The following is a 19,022-nucleotide window of genomic DNA, read 5'->3' as shown; positions in this document are numbered from 1 at the left end:
GGCTCTCTGCTCGGTGGGGAGCCTGCTTCCTCCTCTCTCTCTCTATGCCTGCCTCTCTGCCTGCTTGTGATCTCTGTCTGTCAAATAAATAAATAAAATCTTTAAAAAATTTTTTTTTAAATAAAAAAATTAAAAAAATTTTTTTAAATTTTTTTTTAAAAAGTAAGCATTTAAGAGCCATTCTATCTCTTTTTCTATGAACTATCAATTTATGTCTTTCCCATATTTTTTCCCTTGGATTCTTTTTTAAATTTTGTTACATAACATTTAGTGCAAGATTGGTTTCTGGAATAAAGTTCAGAGATTTATCATTTACATAAACGTCCAATGTCATCACAAGTGCCGTCTTTATTTTTTTTATTTTTTAACTTTTTAATTTTTTTTCTTTTAAAGATTTTACTTATTTATTTGAGAGAGAGAATGAGTGAGAGAGGGAAAGAGCATGAGCAGGGGGGAGGTGCAGGGGCACAAGCAGACTCCCCAGTGAGCGGAGAGTCTGGCAAAGGGCTCAATCCCAGGACTCTGGACCTGAGCGGAAGGGAGATGCTTAACCAGTTGAGCCACCCAGGCACCCTAACTTTTTAATTTTTTTAAAGATTTAATTTATTTATTTGACAGGGGGAGAGAGAGCACAAGTAGGCAGAGTGGCAGGCAGAGAGAGGGAGAAGCAGGCTCCTTGCTGAGCAGGAAGCCCAAAGTGGGGCTCGATCCCAGGACCCTGAGGCCATGACCCCAGGACGAATGCAGACGCCTAACCAACTGAGCCACCCAGGTGCCCCAAGTACCCTCTTTCATACCCGTCACCCATCTAGCCCATCCCCCACCCATCTCCCCTTGTATTTTTGTTCTTCATGATTTCATGCTGTATATAAATATGAAAATTATCGATTTCCTATGAAATTAAATGCTAGCATGCTTATAGTCATTTGTCATTTTACTCTTTTTAAGGTGGTTTTGCCCTATAAACATTTTTATTTCTACATAGTTAATTTTGTCAATCTCTTATAGCAACCACTTTTTTTTTTTAAAGATTTTATTTATTTATTTGACAGAGAGAGAGAGATTACAAGGAGGCAGAGAGGCAGGCAGAGAGAGATGAGGAAGCAGGCTCCCTGCTGAGCAGAGAGCCCGATGCAGGGTTTGATCCCAGGACCCTGGGATCATGACCTGAGCCGAAGGCAGAGGCTTAACCCACTGAGCCACCCAGGCGCCCCTAGCAACCACTTTTTTAAAAATAAGTTTAAAAAAAATTTTTTTTAAGATTTTATTTATTTATTTGACAGACAGAGATCACAAGTAGATAGAGGCAGGCAGAGAGAGAGAGAGAGGAAGGGAAGCAGGCTCCCTGCTGAGCAGAGAGCCCGATGCGGGGCTCGATCCCAGGACCCTGGGATCATGACCTGAGCCGAAGGCAGAGGCTTTAACCCACTGAGCCACCCAGACGCCCCTAAAAATAAGTGTTTTAAAAGACCTTCCTCATTTCGAGATTCTAAAAATTTCCCTCTGGTTCCATTCAAGTATTTTTTAGTTTCATTTTTTTACATTTAAATCTTTGATGTATCTGAAATTTATCTTTGTAAATAGTGTGAGGTGTAGATCCAAGTTAATTTTTTCTAGATGGCTATGCAGTTATTCTAACATGAAAAATACTGTTTTTTTAAAAAGATTTTATTTATTTATTGCCAGAGACACAGACACAGAGAGAGAGAGTATGAATAAGCAGGGGGAGCAGTGGGCAGAGGGAGAAGCAGGCTCCCCGCTGAGCAGGGAGCCCGATGTGGGACTCAGTCCCAGGACTCTGGGATCATGTCCTGAGCCAAAGGCAGATGCCCAACTGACTGAGCCACCCAGGGGTCCCATTGGCTGTGGAAGTGTTTAGAGGTCAGAGAAATGTGGAGAAGCCAGAGCAGCCAATGGGATAGAAGAAGATCCAGGGGAGTGGAATGCCATGATAGCTAAAGAGGAAGAAATGATCAGCTGTGTCCAGTGCTCATGGTAGTAAGTCAAGTAAGAGCGAAAACTGATGTTTTAAAATTATGTCACTGGTGGCCTTGATAAGAGCATTTTGGTAGAGTAGTAAGAGGATGGGTCCACAAACTGTGGGAGAAAGGAAGTCAAGACATTGAGGAGCACAGTACAGGCCACCTTTATGACATGTTTTGCTTCAAAGAAGGGCAGAGAAATGAGGCAGGCTGGAGAGACAGGCTGAGAGCTGCAGAGTTGAGCTGAGTCGAGAGGTATTTCCATTTTTTGTTTTTTTTGAGATGAAAGAAATAAGTCTTTGTTGGTATGTCATTGGGAGAGAAAAACAGAATGATGATGTAGAAGATAGGCAGAATTGCTGGATAGATGTCTTTGAGGAAATGAAACCATGTGGGACTTAACATTGTGCTACTGAAAGTGTGATTTGTGGTCTACGGATGGTCTCTGAACAGCTTGTTACCAATTTATGGTAGAAATTGAGAGTAAATATTTCTAAGCTTTTTTAAAAAAAGGTTTTAGTTATATTTTAGAGAGAAATAGAGAGTGTGAGTGTGGGGAGGGGCAGGAGATGAGGGAGAGAGAGAATCTCAAGCAAACTCCTTGCTGACCATGGAGCCCAACGTGGAGCTTGATCTCATGACCCTGAGATCACTACCTGAGCCAAAACCAAGAGTTGGACACTTAACCGAATGAGCCACCCAGGTGGCCCTAGAAGCTTTCATAGCAAATTAACAGAAAAATTTTGTCTGTGGAATTTATTTATTTATTTTAAATATTTTATTTATTTATTTGACAAAGAGAGAGATAGTGAGAGAGGAAACACAAGCGGGGGAAGTGGGAAAGAAAGAAGCAGGCTTCCTGTGGAACAGGGAGTGACTTTGGGCTCAATCCCAGACGCTTAATGACTGAGCCACCCAGGCACCCCTATCTGTGGAATTTAATAACAAAAAGTCTGGCATAAACTTGTCAAATTCATAGATATGGGAAGTAGAGTGATGGCTGTCAGGGCTGGAGGAGGAAAGAATAAGGTGATTGTTTAATGGGTACAGAGTTTCAGTTTTGCAAAATGAAAATAGTGCAGGAGCTAGTTGGTGGTTGGTGGCAGCACAACAATGTGATTAATGCCCTTGAACTGTACTTTAAAAAATGGTGAAGATGGTAAAAAACAATGATCTGGGCTTGCATTTGGTATGTCTGTTTTAAAATTTAATTTGTTTTAGTAATTAGTTTTTATTGCATTTTACAAAAATTAGTTTTGAGATCAGAGGAAAAAAAGTCTTTTAGCACAGGTAGTTTGAGAAGTGCTAAGAAGAGTTTGACCTCAGTTAAAAGTCAAGTGTTCATGCCTACTAAGGAAAGGAAGGCAGAATATAGCAGCAGAATTACAGGAGGAGCAGTTAGAGATAGGCTGGAAATCATGGTGGCTGTGAATGTTCTCTCTCAATCTCTCTCTCTCTCTTTTTCGGCTTCATTTTCTCAGTGAATTAGTAGCAAAATCATCAGTTAAGTGAGGATGAGGGACGAAGGTTTGAAAAGAGATATGAAATAGTCATCTAGTACGGTGGGACAGTTTGTGGAACTGGAGAAATGTAGATAAGCATTAGGGGCCTATTTGAGGATAGTAGGTTATCAGATTTAAAGAGAGCCGAGTCAGTATGATTCTGGATTTTTCTCCACTCTCCTCGGTTTTGCTGCAGGTTTAGGATTAGAGTTTCATCAGGTGAGCACAAGGAAAGGAGAGCAAGACTGGAGAAATGAAGGCTAATAGCTAGTAATGATTTTCATGATGGATGACAGAATGTAAACTCAAGGACGTTCAAGGGCGAAGTGAGGATATGAGGGCCATGTAAGGAATAGTGAAAAGCTAGTAGGATCAGTGGATTTTGAGTCTTGGAGAAGGTGAAGTTTTGGATTTGGGTATTAGAGGAAGAGAGCTAGAAATGAAGTGGGTAGTGATGGGAGAGTGGGATGATTAAAATTGAGATTATACAGGGGTTACAATTATTGGTAATGAGATCTAAAGAAAGAGCACGGAAATGAGAAGCTGAGGCAAGGGTGATTCCTAGTGGAGAGGAACCTGAGATATGAAGGCATTGAAAGAATTATCTAAGAGAACGGAAATCACCAAGAATTATGACAATGGTAACGAATGACAATGGACAGGAAAGGCAAGTGTCTACAGATTACTGAAACGAGTAAGGGCTCCAATCTCCTGCTATGACGTAATATCTAACGCTCTTATTTTTAGAGGGAAGCTACGATTTGAGGGGGTGTGGCTCCTTTAAAGGCCAGGCGCGCGGAGGCTACTCCTGGAGTCTGCGCAGTGACGAGGGGGCGGGACCAAACGCGCTCGCCGGGGGCGGGTCTCACGGGGTGGAGTCTGCGCTCCGGGTCGGGCTGCGGCTGCGGCTGCGGCGGCTGCACGTCCAGCTTCTGAGAGAAGGAGGCCGGGGCCTGGGCCAAGCCCGGAGCCGCCGCTTCCCGGAGCCTCCTGGAGCCCCCGCGCCGGCTCAGCCTGGGGGCGGGCTCAGGCCCGGCCCGCCGCCTAACCCAGGACAGAGGCTGCACGTCCGAGGACCAGGCCGGCGCAGCCATGGTGAGGGAACGAGGCCTGCCCGAGCCGCAGCCGCACGCCTCACGCCGCCCTAGCCCCCCGCGGCCTGCCCCTCCCTAGCTCCGGTGCACCCTCTGCCCTCTGCCTTTACCTCATCCCCTTGTTACTGTCCCCCTCGGCGCCCCGCTTCTCCTTTCCTCTGTTCCCTGTCCACCTGCTGGGGTGACATCCCCCCCAGCTCTCTCCTCGGTGACACCCTTTTTTTTAATCACCCCCAGTGACAGCTTCTTTCGCGTTCCCCTTTGCCGCCCCCTCCTCGTCCTTTAACCCGACCTTCCTTTTCTCCTCTGCCATTTTGCTGCTTTATCTCATTTGGGATCTCTGTACCTCTCTTCTTCCTATTTTTCGTCCTGCTCTTTGCTCTCGCTTTTTACACCCTTTCATTATTTCATCTCCACTGCCCTCTCCTCTCCGTATCCTTTCTCCCCTTCGTCCTCTACGAGCCACATTTCCTCTCCCCCTTAATCGGATGTCCTTTCTCCCCCGCTCTCACAGCTGTCCCCATTTCCTTCTAAGGCTTCAGGGGTCTATGCAGGAACAATTTGAGGGCGATTGCTTCCCAGGAACAGTGGGGCGGGCAGATAAGGATTTGTAAGCTTTCTTCTTTTTCTTTTTTGTAGACGGGAAGGGGAGCTGGGAAGTACTGGTGAGAGCCTGGACTCCGTATTGCCTAGTGTTATTGCAAAACCTGGGTGATAGTGTGTTTTGGACTGAAGCATGGAGTGACGGCCAGCATCCGTCCTATGACCTTTTGAGATATCTAGCCTTTGACAAATAATTAAACGTGTTTTGAAACGTATTTTTATTTTGAGCGCCTTTTAATGTGGAGGTACATACAGCTTGGGAAATTTTTAAAAATACCTACTTGCAGGCTTAACCATTACTCAGAACAAACGGTTTGTTTTTGTTTGGAGGCAGAGACCAGGGCATCTGAAGACTGAAAATCAGGTTGGCGGTCAGATGGTGCCAGTCTTCTTTAATACCTTCTAATACCATCGTTTGTTTTGCTCTCCCTGCCTTTAGTTGAGAGACCCTTATATTTGCAAATTTTCTCCTTCCTGTTTCAAAATAAGTTGAGGCTTCAGTTGGTTTTTCAAAGAGTTGGGTTACACATGGTTTGCAGTATATTTAATAAACACATTGCTGATCATATCAGCAATCTAAATTTTGGTGTCTGGGAGGAGAAAGATATTCTGGTTAAAACTAAGTCCTGGTAATCATGTTCTAGGAGGTTAGTCAGTTTTTGTTTTTACCCCATTCATTTTTTTAGGAAAGTGGTTTGTTGTAAAATCTTTTAATCTGTGAATTTTGTCTAACTGACTGCATTGTTAGGTGGTTCTGTGTCTGCCTCCACAACAACCCTTCACATACACAGTCTATCACACTGTCTTTGTGTGGTAACCGGCTTCTCCTCCTGAAATGTGGGGTTTTTCTAGGCAGTAGTTGTACCTACTTATTCCTGTTATTCCCAGTGCCCAGGCCATGTACATGCTTGAATGATTCATTTTGTGTTCTCATATGATCTTAAACTGAAATTTGAGACAATTAGGGAACTACATAGAGTATTTTTATTTTTGGTGCAAAAAGTAAATTTAGTAAGATGTGATGATTTCTTTAGAATAAAGTAAGCTGTTCTGCCTAAGACACCAAATTTCTAGGTTTTTGGAAGCATTGGCTATCCCACTGAGAATAAATGTATGAGTAGAGAGGGAGAAAATTTAAACTCTTTCCGGGTATTTAGGATCCAAAGGTGTCATTTGAGCTGGGCCAGAAAGATGAATATGATTTGTATATATCATTTTGGAAAGGCAAAGACTGCTTTGTTGTGAATATGAGTGGAAAGTAATTAAGATGTATTGTAGGTAACAGATGACCTTTATTTAGCATGGAGAGATGAGGAAATGAGAATGTATAGTAGGAAATGTGACTAGAAAGATAGATTATGTATGACTATAATTTTGACTTTGCCTGCAACTAACTTGATTTTCTTCACTTGTTAAAACACATACCTGCAGAGTAAGAGTGTATGTCTGGGAGAAGTGAAGAGAATGCAAAGTATTAGCTTATTATGAGTTGAGAATTACCTAGAGGCTACTGTTTTCTACTTCCGTCTGCAATATATGTAGTAGGCACTCAGTAAATAGAGTTAAACATTATTATAAAGCTTTGTATTTTAGTTTTCAAAATTTTCATCGTTATGTTGTGTTTTGAATACTTAAGATGTCTAAAACAAGGATTCTCAGACTTTACCATAAGTCAGAATCAGCTGGAGGTTTGTGCCACCACTTCCTGAGTTTGATTAGGTTGGAGTAAGGCCTCATAGTTTGCATTTCTAACAAGTACTCATGTCATTTTGATGTTCCTGTTCTGTGATGAACACTATGAGAACCACAGCTTTAAGATGTAGTTCTTACTTTTTATTCTTTTTTTTTTTTTTTGAGTGCCATCGACTGTTGGCACTGGGGATATTACAAATAATACAGATATGATCCCTGCCTTTTTGTATATTGTGTGTGTGGACAATCTAAACATTAAGCAAAAAGAGTAATTTTAAATGCAAAGCGTATGGGGGCCTGTGTGTGGTTCAGTTGTTAAGCCTTTAGCTCAGGTTATGATCCCCAGGTCCTGGGATCAAGCTCCATGTTGGGCTCCCTGCTCAGCAGGAAGCCTGCTTCTCCCTCTCCCACGCCCCCTGCTTGTGTTCCCTCTCTTGCTGTGTCCCTCTCTGTCAAATAAATAAATAAAATCTTAAAAAATAATTTAAAAAAATGCAAAGCGTGCTAAGAAAGGAAAAGTTGTGGGATCATGGTATGGGATAGTCACGGCTGGCTTCTTAGGATTTTACTTTTAGGAAGAAAACTGAAAGATTAAATTATAGGAGTTGGATTGTGGAAAACCAGATAGAAGAATGGCACAGTGAATGATCTGTGGTGGTATCTCTCTTTAGCCTGCTTAACTCTATGTATCCTGGAGTTCTCAAGGAACTCAGGGAAACCTCATCTGCCTTGCTTACCCCTCAAAAAAACCCCTAAGGTACACCCTGTCTATTATGTATCCCTCTTTCATAGAATATATATCAATTGTAATTATAACGAGAAGCAGCCACATGTGCTAAAAAGAAAGAAATCAGGGTAAAATATAAAGTGACATTGTATAGTTAACCCTTGAACATTGCCAGGGTTAGGAGCATCAACCCCTGTCCCAGTATAACTTTTACCTCCTCAAAAACTTAACTACTAATAGCGTACTGTTGACTGGAAGCCTTACCAATAACATAAATAGTCAATTAATGCATACTTTGTATGTTGTATGTATTATAAACTGTATTCTTATAAGATAGAGAAAAAATGTTACTAAAAAAACATAAGGAAGAGAAAATACATTTACAGTACTGTACTGTAAAAAATCTGTGTATAAGTGGACCCACACATTTCAGACCTGTTCTGTTTAAGGATCAAAGGTATATGAGTGTGTGGCAACTATTTTAGATAGTATGGTTAGGCTAATATTTATTGAACATGATTGTGTATTTTCAGTGCTGTTTTAAGTGCTTTATATATTTTATCTCATTTAATGCTCATAGCAACCCAATGAGAAAAAATACTAGCTCTGTGAAGTAGAGACCATGTTTGTTTGGCTCACCATTTTATCTTTAACACTTAGATAGTACCTGGTGCATTATAAATGCTTGATAAATATTTGTTAAATGAATAAATGACTTTGGGCATGATCAGAAAGTCAGGGAGGCATTGTTGGAAAAGGGACATCTGATATTGGAGGTTTTAGCAAGTGGAGTTTTGTTGGTTAAGAGTTTGGGAAGGAAGACCATTCTAGGCAAAGGGACCAGCTTGAGCATAAAAACTGGGACCAAAGCAGGCATGATGTGTTCTAGGAAGTGGGTGGCTCTAGGATCAAGGGTACAGGAAAAGATGAGACTAGGTGAGCCTAGGGTCAGATCATGGAGGACCTTGAGTTATAGGCTTATGAGTTTGGCCTCATTGGAATGACCCAGAGTACCTTCTTGTGTGAAGGAATATCATAATTAAGAGATTTTGAAGGTTATTACTCTAAATCAGTATGAAACCTGTTTTGGTGTGTGAAGAGCTATTGCAGTACTCTAGCTGAAAGTAAGTGTGTGAACGTTCACCCTAGGCTTATTATGGTGGTGGTGATTTAAACTAGAGGAAGGAGAATAAAAGGAAATAAAATACAAAGTTAGAGTGGTGCCAGAGTACACTACTTTTTGGCGAAGTATATTTTCCATAGAGGCATTACTATGGAGGTGTAGAAGCACAGAATCACTAACAGCTTTGCAATTTTGCTCAGTGGGCTTCAGTTCTCATATATGTTGCCGTTAGGGATTTATGAAAATATTAAAGTAAATTTACTATACCTTTATTTACAAATAGTAGGTCTCCCAAAGGTCATGTATTAGGTCCTGTAAAAAGAGTCAGCACTTCCCAATCTTACTTTTTTTTTTTTAAATAGATTTTGTGTGGTATAAGGAATAATTTTAAGTAAAATGTACTTAATTTTTAAATTACTTACATAGTTCACTAATAATATATTGAACAAAATATATTAAAAAAAGTTTCAGCCTTTTCCTGTTTAACAAATGACACATTAACGTAAGAGAAAGCATTATTTGTCATATTTTCAAATGAGTATATATTACAATGTAGATTGAAATTATGTTTATGGCATCAAAATAGATAAGAACTGACTTTTTAACCTTAAATTTGGAACTCTTGCATTTTTGTACTTAAAAAAATCAGAAGGTTTTTATAATTGTTCTTTTTTATTTCTAAATGACAAAAGGAATGGTTTCATGCTGCTACTTGCAAGCCTATTTCCACAAATAAAATATTGGAAGTATATGTAGTTCATTTCCAATAAATGAAAAGTCAAATTGGATATAATTATCACCGCATTTCTTTTTTTTTTTTTTTTAATATTTTATTTATTTGACAGACAGAGCTCACAAGTAGGGAGAGAAATGGGGGGGGGGAGCAGGCTCCCCGCTGAGCAGAGAGCCCAATGCAGGGCTCCATCCCAGGACCCTGAGATCATGACCTGAGCCGAAGGCAGAGGCTTAACCCACTGAGCCACCCAGGTGCCCCATATCACCACATTTCTTTATTTTATTTTTTGTCTTGTTTTGTTTTTATCTTTTTATTTTAATTCCAGTTAGTTAACATACAGTGTTAGGCTAGTTTTAGGTGTACAATGGAGTGATGCAGCAGTTCCCATGTATCACCTGACACTCATCACACCAAGTGTGATACATCACCTGTTTAACTCCTACCCCATCCCCTCTGGTAGCCATCAGAATGTTCTCTGTAATTAAAAGTCTGTTTCTTGCTTTGACTCTCTGTTTTTTTCCTTTGCTTTTTTGTTTTGTTTCTTAAATTCCACATGAGTGAAATTTGATACTCCTCTTTCTCTGTCCAACTTATTTTATTTAGCATTATATTCTGTACTTCCATCCATGTCATTGTAAATGGCAAGATTTTATTCTTTTTTATGGCTGAATAGTATTCCAGCGTGTGTGTGTGTGTGTGTGTGTGTGCGCGCGCGCACACACGCGCCTATGGGTGCACGTGTGTACGCACGCACGCATGTATATATATCACGTCTTCTTTATCCGTTCATCAATTGATGGACACTTGGGCTGCTGCCATGTCTTGACTATTGTAAATAATGATGCTGTAAATGTAGGGGGTGCGTGTATCCCTTTGAATTAGTGTTTTTTTGTTCTTTGGATAAATACTGAGTAGTGTGTTAGCTGGATCACAGAGTAGTTCTGTTTTTAACTTTTAAAATGATACTGCACTCTTAATTTAACAGCATTGAAAATAGTGTATGTTTCAAAATTTTATTGTATACAGAGCATACTTGGCATGTGTGTGAATTTGTGGACTCTACCATACTTAAGGAGCCTGCAGTTTGGGTCCAGTTAGTTTATAGTGGTCTTACAGGGTTGCTAGGGCCACACGGGTTGTACTGTACAACTCAGGTGGCAGCCGTATATGTAGACAGCAATGGATCTACAAAAGTCTGTATCCTATGTACTTGGCAGTGTCTAGCACATAGTAGGGGCTCAGCAAATAGTTGCTAAATGAATGTGTTTTGCATAGTATACTAGGACCCTTCTCTAGTCTTTTAATCTAATAATCTAATCAGTCTGTGGGAGGAGGAGTCTTTGCATTTTATGTTCAGTAATACTGAGCACACATTATTAGTTTTTTGTGCCTCTGAGTTTTGCTTCTACTGTTCCTTCTGTCTAGAATGCTGTCTCCCTTCTTGACTTTTTGACTCTTAAACCTTCAGTGTCCCTTTAAGGCCTATCTCCTTTGCAGAGCCTTCAGTTAACCTCCTGGCAGCCTCGGATTACTCCTTTCCATATGCCTCTCCTGTACTTGGTATTGTTAGTTAAGGAAGATGGATGGCTCTCCAGATTGTGAGTTCTCTGAGAACAAGGACAGTTTTTTCAACTTTATTTTTTAAACACTTAGCATAATGCCTAAGACATAGTAAGTAGGTAAATATTTGTTCAGTAAAAGAGTGTGTGCAGTTTGTAGAGAATCTGATAAGGTAATGTTGACTGAGATGTGAGTCATGAAAGATGGAAAGAAAGATGAATACTCTCTGCAGGTCCCCTGAGGGGAAAAGGAGGTTTGATGGGCAAGAAATGTGTAATCAGATAGTTTTTCTCTTACTAGCCCAAGTGATACTTTTGACCTGGGATGTATGTATGTTTCTGTCTAGAAAAGTTCAGCAGGAACAGTTGGGGGAGGAAGCCAAATGATTTCCGGATGAATTGCTAAGCAATGTCTTTGTATAAACACTTCAAAATTATTCATCTATAATTTGTGCAGATGTCCTTCCAGAGAATAGAATATTTAAACACAGGTAGTAAAGAATAATTTACTCGTAAATCTGGAGGGGTGGTTAATTATTTAAACATTTTGTTGGCTCTGTATAAAGATCTTCTGTTTTTTTCTTTTTTCCTATATAGTTCTCCCTTGTACGAACATTTTTCTTAGCTCTCCAGCATCTTAATGCCTATGCAATGTCATATTCTCCTTTTCTAAGGACATTTTTAAAGTTTGAATGTTCTTGGTTATATAATACTAGGTTTTTTTTCTTTTCATAGAACTTGTAACCTTTTGGCCAATCAGTTCACCTCTCTATGCCTCCATTTAAGCATCTCTAAAATGAAAAAGTTGTATTAAGTCTTCTCTATGATCCCTTTCACCTCTTAAGACTCTAGCAAGTTGAAACTAAATTGTTATAGAAGATACATTCTATTAGCTATAGTACTGTGGGATCAGGGCACTTGAGCTCTTACCTCCGTGAATATATTACCCAACTTTTCATACCAAAAAATTTTGGTTTTGTTAATATTTGCATAATACTTTAATATTTTAAAGTCATTTTTTATGTACACATTCCATTTATTTTTCATCACCATTTTGTGAAGTAGTCAAGATAGAAGTTTAGCATCAGGTTTACAAATAAGAAAACTGAGAAGTTAATTTATTTTCCTAAGATCACACAGCTAGTAAGTAGCAGAGCCAGCACTGACTGCAAGCCCAGTGTTCTTTCCATTATTAACCTGGCTTCTCTGTTTACCATATTGTATTTCAAAACTCATGCTAGTAGTTAAGAGAAAAATAATGCTGAAGTATCTCCTTGAGTTCATGAATCCTATATCTGCTCATATGCTTAGTGATTACTGACCTGAATTTTTGTTTTGTTTCTTAGATTTTTTTATTACATGAGTTAAGGTGGAAAGGAAGGGGATTTATTTACCTTTCCAGGCCTTTATCTTTTTTTAGATAGAACTCTAACTTCTTGCCCTTTAGCATATAGCTCTTGGCCACACTGACCAGGCCTTGAAGTGATACATGCAAGAAGCTCGCCTTATCTATGTTTTTGTCTGGCATCTAGGGAATCTTTAAGGAATAGTTGATGATTTTTTAAAAAGAAAAATAAATCCCCATAGTCCGTGTCAAATGGTTTGATATATCTGTACCCTTGAACACAATATATCTGTGTGCTTGGTATTACCTTCTTCACCTTCTTCCTCATTTGTAAAATGATTGTATTTGGGGAAGGAGAAGATGAAGGGTTTAGATCATATCTAAGGTTATCTTAGATGTTTATTGCTAGAAGTCTGACTTGGTTGAATCAGTAGTAGAAAATACAAAAAACAAAACAAAACACCGAAAAACCCCCAAAATCCAAAACTAATAAACTAAGAAGAGATTTCCCATGGAGTACTACTAAAATGAGTAGTCAAAGATTGTCCAATATCTGAAGATTCTTATACCTGCGAACTCATGACACTTGTCTGCCTTTCATTCCCATGCTTTAATTTCAGGGTTAGACTTATGACTTGGTATTTCCCTATGGACACATAGTCTTTTTATCTAGGGGCAAAAGTATTTTAAATACACCTAACACTAAATTTGTGCCTGATTCTTCATTTGTTCAGGCAATAAACGTTTAGTGCCCACTGTGTAGAAGCCATTATTTTAGGCTCTGGGAATATAGCAGTGAACAAAATACAGTTTTGTTCTATAGAGTTTATATTCTATAATAATAGGTAGTATTTACTGAGCAGTTAATATATCTGTCAGTGTTCTGTGTATCTTATGCTTAGAATGTATTTAATTCTGACAATGACCCTATGATGTAAATACTGTCATTGTCTGCATTTTACAGACCATAAAACTGAGGTGCAGGGAGATAGGTATTTTGCCTAAGATTATATCATTTTGTAAGTGGGAGAGCTGGCACTTTAAACTAGGCAGGCTGACTCCCAAATCACTTTTCAGAGCAATATTACACAATTCTCCAGAGAGATGTCAATGAACTGTTTTCAAACATAAAATTATCAAGTTTGTAATCTTTGTAGTCACTGGTTTCTGGCCCAATCTTAAGAAAAAAAATCATCCAGCTATACCAAAAAAAAAAAAAAAAAGAAGAAGAAGAGGAGCACTATCAGAGCCATTTGTCTTCTCTTGGAGAATTTGTCAGGTTCTGGAGCATTTCAGGTAGGAAATGAGGTTTTGAGCCTGATTCACATGAGTTAGAACTGAGACATCTACAAAAAGCCAGCATCCTAAAATATCTACACCCTTTCTGAAAAGGTAGACTAAAAATGTCTGCCTGATGGTATAGGGAGACAAAGAAGCTTATTTGTTTTGATACGGACTCTGGATGGGAAAGGTCTCTCCTGAGAATTTACAGTCATAAACCTGCTGTCCTATGTGTCTCAAACTTAAATTTATATTACTAGTGTGAGATCATTGCTAGTAGGAAGGGAATATTTACTGAATAATTATCAGGCATTGTGCTACAGGTTTTAAACACTTTCTCACTTCATCCTAACAATAACATCATGAGGTAAGTGCCAATATTATCCCCATTCTACCAAGGACAGAACTGAGGGTCAGAGAAGCTAGATAATTTGTAGTGTAACACCACCTAGAATTCAGATCTAGGTCCTGTATTCTTCCTACTAACCACAGTGCCTCTGGAAAAGGCACTTCATTTTTTTTTTTTTTTAAAGATTTTATTTATCTGTTTGACAGACCGAGATCACAAGTAGGCAGAGGCAGTCAGAGAGAGAGGAGGAAGCAGGCTCCCCACTGAGCAGAGAGCCCGATGTGAGGCCCGATCCCAGGACCCTGAAATCATGACCTGAGCCGAAGGCAGAGGCCTAAACCCACTGAGCCACTCAGGCGCCCCAAAGGCACTTCATTTTTGTAACTTAGGTTCCTTATCTGTAAAATGAAATTTGTAATATTTCTCCTTTCACAAGATTATTTTATCAAATGAAATAAAGGATGTGACGTTGCTTTGTTTATTGTAAGACACCATTACCAGTGTCATCCATAAAGTGTATTTTTTTCCTTATAATTAACCAGAAGACCTCAATATTCAGTGATCCTGAAACCCACAAGGTCTATCTTGAGGAATTAAGGCAATTTTAATATTTTTATACCAGATTTTTCCTGAAGTAGTGACAATAGAAGAAATGAAATCAATTTTCAGACAAGTTATAATCTAGTAATTTACTAGTTCATTCAAGAAGTAATTTATTGGGTGAATTTTGCGGGGCTTCAGTTCCAAGTGTAAAAGATGCCTGATCTCCTTTTTTTTGGTCATACCAGCAGCAGTGGAAGCCCCAGTCCCTTCCAGTAGTAGACTACAGTTGTGATATAAATACAATTCCTAGTGTCCCCCACCTCCCTACTTGGTAGAAATGGATGGGCTACTGCTTAGATAATTGAAATGCTGCTTTACCATGACCCTGGCAATATAGTAACTGATGAAACTTTTAAAACTATAAAACAAACCAACCTATAAAATAGATAACTAAGTCATGGGGGAGTGACTGAGAATGCCTCTAGCTTGAGTGTTGTGTAGATGACTAAATATTTTAAGGAAAGAGCATATAAGAAAGCAAAAAAAAAAAAAAAAATAGAAAGATTAAGGAAAATTAAAAGAAAGCCACGAGAAGGTTTAGAAAGAGCTAATGAGTCCATATGAGATTCCTCAAAGACAGACCCTGTGGCCTCCAGAATCTCTCTGTAATGAGGTTTCTCTTTCAGTTAATTACCAGGAAAAATACACTTTATGGATGTCCCTTGTAACAGTGTCTTAGAGCAAACAGAGCATATTCATATCCTTATTTGATACAATAACCTTATGAAGTGAAAGGGAAACTATTACAAATATCATTTGATGTATAAGGAAGCTGAGGCACAAAAATGAAATGACTTTTACAGAGGCATTGTAGTTAGAAGGAATTCTGGACCTAGGATTTTAATGCGTGATAGAAAAGGAGGGATCTTTTTTGTGAAGGGATCCTGTTGTGTGGAGGGTGTGGAACTGGGTTCTGAAGAAAGGAAAGCAGTTCAAAAAGATGTACTGCTGGGGTGCCTGGGTGGCTCAGTGTGTTAAAGCCTCTGCTTTCGGGTCAGGTCATGATCCCGGGGTCCTGGGATCGAGCCCCACATCGGGCTCTCTGCTCCGCGGAGAGCCTGCTTCCTCCTCTCTCTCCCTGCCTGCCTCTCTTGCCTACTTGTGATCTCTGTCTGTCAAATAAATAAATAAAATCTTTAAAAAAAAAAAAAGATGTACTGCTTATACCAGTGTGAGTGTCTTTTCTGAAGAGAGGGAAAGAGAGCTAATATCTCAGACATTTTCATGCTATTAGGAAGTAGTCAAGTGGAAAAAGCTGTTTTGAGGAGCTGTTCTTTTTTTGCCCTCTATCCATTATACCATACCCCTCGCTGTACCATGTTCTTATAAAAAGCAGTGTTTCAAAAGCAGGGAATCTGTTTATAGGTAGTTCATTTATTCACATACTCAGTAGACACTGATCATTTGCTCTGTACCAGAGGAGGGGACACAAAAATGGATAAGGCTCGGGTCTTTTGTTGTTGTTGTTAAGATTTTATTTATTTATTTGACGGACAGAGATCATAAGTAGGCAGAGATGAAGGCAGAGAGAGAGGGGCGGGGGGAAACAGGCTCTCCGCTGAGCAGAGAGCCTGATGTGGGGCTCGATCCCAGGACCCTGGGATCATGACCCAAGCAAAAGGCAGAGACTTTAACCCACTGAGCCACCCAGGTGTCCCAAGGCTCAGGTCTTAACCCTAGTTGTTTCAATATGTGAGACATTGAGCTCCTCTGATAGGTGATGAACTGTTCTAAAAATCCTTAAAAAAGGCCCCATACTAGAGGACTACTTACTTACTAAGAATTACTGCAGTTTAGTAATCATAAAGCTGAAGTTAGTGGATTAGGAGTTTACTGAAAGACTCTAGTCTTTTATGAAGAAGTCTGACACTTGGAAGTGTTACAAAGCTCCTACTGCATATGCACAAATGTAGCTTTTTGGAATTCCTATAATTTCTTGGAAGAGAGCTTTGTAATCAGTGGATCAGCAGTGTTCTTGAGTTGGTAGTTTTTGTATGGTTGCTAGTTTTGAATCTTAATTATGAATTGTCATTAATTTAACTTCATTATTGGTGTCATTTGTTGTGTTTTATTTGGTTAATCTCGTGTGTGGTGATGTATATTTGCATTAATAACATTTTTAACATAAAAATTTCCAAATTTAGACTTTGACAATGTATTGTTTGTTTTTTTTTTTTAAGATTTTATTTATTTATTTGACAGACAGAGATCACAAGCAGGCAGAGAGGCAAGCAGAGGGAGAGGGAGCAGCAGGCTCCCCGCTGAGCGGAGAGCCCGACGTGGGGCTTGATCCCAGGACCCTGGGATCATGACCTGAGCCGAAGGCAGAGGCTTTAACCCACTGAGTCACCCAGGCGTCCCTTGACAATGTATTGTTAATCAAATAGGAAATATTCATTTTCTTATTGTTAAACCAGGTATTTATAAAATTTCCTTATAATGATACTTCATTGTTAACACTCTTTCCGTCTGGAATTTGGGAACCAAGGTGGGTAGGCTGTGAAGTTTTTCTGCCCCACTAATTGGGCCATAGGAAAAAAAAAATTTGAGAACCGTTTTTCTTGAATCACAGTCTAAAGGGGAAGACAGCCATGTAAGCAAAAGTAGGTGACTGTAATAGAGCTATATACAAAGTGTAGTGTGATTATATCTGCCTGTGTTTTGGTATATGAGGGACATTATGGAGAAGTGGACATAGATACTGGCTCTTGTAGTATGAATAGGAACTTGGTAGATGGAAAGGTGCAGAAGGGCATTCTAGAAAGAGGGAACAGCATATATAAAGAAAGGGAGCATGGCTACCACTGGTAAACATTACTTTGGTAAACCTCAGGTTCCTAACGGAAATAATTTCTATTCTCCATAACTCACAGAGTCGTCATGATTGTTTTGAAAAAGCTTTATAAATTGAAATGCCAGACAGATGTATATTGATGAAAATTCCTATTTTCTTTTTTTTTTCCAACATCTGGGAGCCTTTTGTGCCTCCCCTAGGTAATGTCATGTCAAGACCTTTTCTGATCTCCTTTCATTCTAGTCATCCTTTTCCTCTGTTTTGTTCCTTCAGTGCCCTGCTCTGTGATATCTAAAGGCAGGTGCAGAAGAGAAGATATGTGTATAAATTATATGCATAATAGTGGGATAAATTCTTTAATTGCTTATGTATAACTGTTTAGGTTGTGTCCTATGTATCTAATCTATGTATCTAGCAGTGTCATAATCCATGGAACACAATCCCCTGGAGCCAAAAAGTCATTTCAAAATAACTCTTTAAGTCTTTATTTGCAAATTTTGGAAATTGTAAAGTAGAACAGAGTTCACAGATATGCTTCTCAAAAATCTCATTTTATTTCTTCTCTGCTTCTCTTATATATCATAGCTGCTCCTCTGCTTTTCCTCTGAAAATTCTCCCAAGACTCCTTTGCAACCCAGTCCATCATTACCAGAAATTTAAACCTCTGGGGAATGTAAGACTGTGTAAGGAAAGGGTATAAGAGCAGTGATGAGAAGTTACGTATTTATATGTGTGTATATACATAAATGTTCTCATTCAAAATTAAAATGTTACTGAGTCTAATAAAAATGTCTTTTAGTTTGAATACACGTATTGAAAAATATCTTTGATAAAATGACAGTTTCTTGGTTATCTTACAATATTTGAAAAGCAAAAACAGAGGCACTCTGTTAAGTGGCTGCCTTGGGCTCTGGTCGTGATCCCAGGGTCCTGGGATCAAGCCCCACATCAGGCTCCTTGCTCAGCTGGGAGCCTGCTTCTTCCTCTGCTTGCCGCTCCCCACTGCGTGTGCTTGCTCCCCTGCCCCACCTCTAATAAATAAATAAAACCTTAAAAAAAAGGCACAGAAACAGCTTTTTTTCATTTCTACTAATTTTTATTTTTGTCTTTTTCCATTTTTAACAATTTGATATGTTCAGAAAGCTGTATGAAACATTTGTGTAAGTCATGAAACATGATAAACAAATAGCTAAAAACCTGGCATCCCAACTTAAAAAATAGAACTTGACCACTGCAGTTTTTCCCCCTGTGTGTTTCTCTATGCCACAACCCCCTACCCTCGAGGTATCCTCTATCCTTTTTTATTTCATCTCTCCCTTGTTCTTCTATATAGATACACTACAACATATTTAATTTAGAGGTAGCTTTCTAAGCTTCTGAAATGCTTTTCAGGCAATATAATTTCCTATGGCTGTATAGATGTTTAATTGAAATCCTGCTTTGTATAGTTTTTATTTAGCTTAGTAATATTCTACTCCTAGCATTTTGCCATGTCATTAAAAGTTATTCAGAAACATACATATTGCTGTGTAGTATTATATAGAATTGACATACTATGATTTGCTTACCATTTCTTTCTATTTTAGCCACTTGTATGTCGGGGGTGGGGGTTGGTTTTTGTTTTTGGTTTTT

The 19,022-nt window shown here is 39.1% G+C and overlaps 1 protein-coding gene across 1 annotated transcript in view; it reads left to right on the top strand.

Moving 5' to 3' along the window:
* Positions 1 to 4,365: 4,365 nt before the first annotated feature.
* The window catches only part of ZYG11B (zyg-11 family member B, cell cycle regulator), an 85,115-nt gene continuing 70,458 nt past the window's right edge, over positions 4,366 to 19,022 (top strand). The window contains exon 1 of the mRNA XM_080803070.1: positions 4,366 to 4,579. Within this exon, the coding sequence (XP_080659196.1) occupies positions 4,577 to 4,579 (3 nt within the window). The 5' untranslated portion in view covers positions 4,366 to 4,576. The remainder of the gene's footprint in view (positions 4,580 to 19,022) is intronic.

Source organism: Martes martes, assembly GCF_963455335.1.
Source record: "Martes martes genome assembly, chromosome: 4".
In the NCBI taxonomy this organism is placed as follows: Eukaryota; Metazoa; Chordata; class Mammalia; order Carnivora; family Mustelidae; genus Martes; species Martes martes.
This window is presented reverse-complemented; position numbering and strand designations above follow the sequence as displayed.